Source organism: Perkinsus marinus, assembly GCF_000006405.1.
Source record: "Perkinsus marinus ATCC 50983 genomic scaffold scf_1104296969526, whole genome shotgun sequence".
Classification (NCBI taxonomy): domain Eukaryota; phylum Perkinsozoa; order Perkinsida; family Perkinsidae; genus Perkinsus; species Perkinsus marinus.
Window position 1 is genome coordinate 1 of NW_003202804.1, and position 1151 is coordinate 1151.

Sequence of the window (1151 nt, forward strand, 5' to 3'; positions counted from 1 at the left end):
TCATGGTGAGAACAGTGCGGATAGTAATAATGCTTTATTCTTTTTTAGAGAATAATGGATAGAAAAATATGGATGAGAATGCAGCCATTTCAATCATGCTTAATGTTGTTGGGTTGAGTGAATTCGGTCTCGCACCTTCGATTCCTTTCCCTTTTCTCTTTTTTTCTCTTTCTCTCTTCCTTCTTTTTCTTTTTCCTTCCTTTTCTTTTCCCCCTTTTCCCCCTTTCTTTTTCCCCCTTCTTTCCCTCTATTTTCCCTCTTCATTTCGATGGTATTGTGCCTTTCTACGGAGCATCTTTACTAGGATGTGTTAGAAGCTTGTTGAGAACAACTCCATTTTTCAGTCCTTCAAGTTAGTGGAGTGCAAGGTCTAGGCTAGTGAATATGTTCCACTAGGTCTATATGGCCACGTGGTTAACCTGTATGTTCACGAACCGAAACGTCCCAGGATCTATTCCTGGGTCCGACTCTTACACTGAGCCATGTCCCACTTTAGCTGGTAAAGCTACTGATCGATTAAGCTATATTAGCTGTACCACTATTTGAAACTACTATTGAACCATCAACTTACTACTCTAGGTTTTCTTGTACTTTCCTAATGTTCTCCCCAGCATTGCGTTCAACTGGTGCCCAGAACCCTAGCTCCTCTAGCGGAGGCTCTGGTAGCGTGAATGCTCCCCGTGCACGTCAAGTTCGCCCTCTCTCTGATTTCTACAGAGAAGACGAAGATGACGCCGGGGATATCAACAATGATCCCGATCACGAAGGTGGCGAGGCATTGTATATAGATGATAATGTTTCAAGCCATCATAGTGATGATGAGATAGATAATGCGGAGCGTCCTCAGGAAGAGGTTACTAAGCCCGTGAAAGATGGAGCGCCTGAAAAGCGTAAGGAGGTCTCGGATGACACCAGGCCATCATCCTTAGTCGAGGCTTCGAAAGCTCGACGGATGGTTGAGCTTCGTAAGAATGCCGTGAAGTTCAGTGGTGGTGCTAATGAAGATGTAGAAGAATGGTTAGACAAGCTTGATATGATTGCCGGTCCCGAAGGTTTTAACTTAGATTATTATGACCAGACTGTGCTACTCAAGCTATCGGTGTCGGGAGCGGCATATCAGGCAGCCAAGATGGTCCCATGTGAGCAAAAGT

At 44.6% G+C, this 1151-nt stretch overlaps 1 protein-coding gene across 1 annotated transcript; it reads left to right on the forward strand.

Moving 5' to 3' along the window:
- Nucleotides 1-598: 598 nt before the first annotated feature.
- Pmar_PMAR018428 (hypothetical protein) lies at nt 599-1139 on the forward strand (the record flags this gene model as incomplete). The annotated part of the gene is made up of 1 exon (XM_002767918.1): nt 599-1139. A coding segment is annotated over one exon (541 nt), but the record flags the coding sequence as incomplete, so codon positions are not given.
- Nucleotides 1140-1151: the final 12 nt, after the last annotated feature.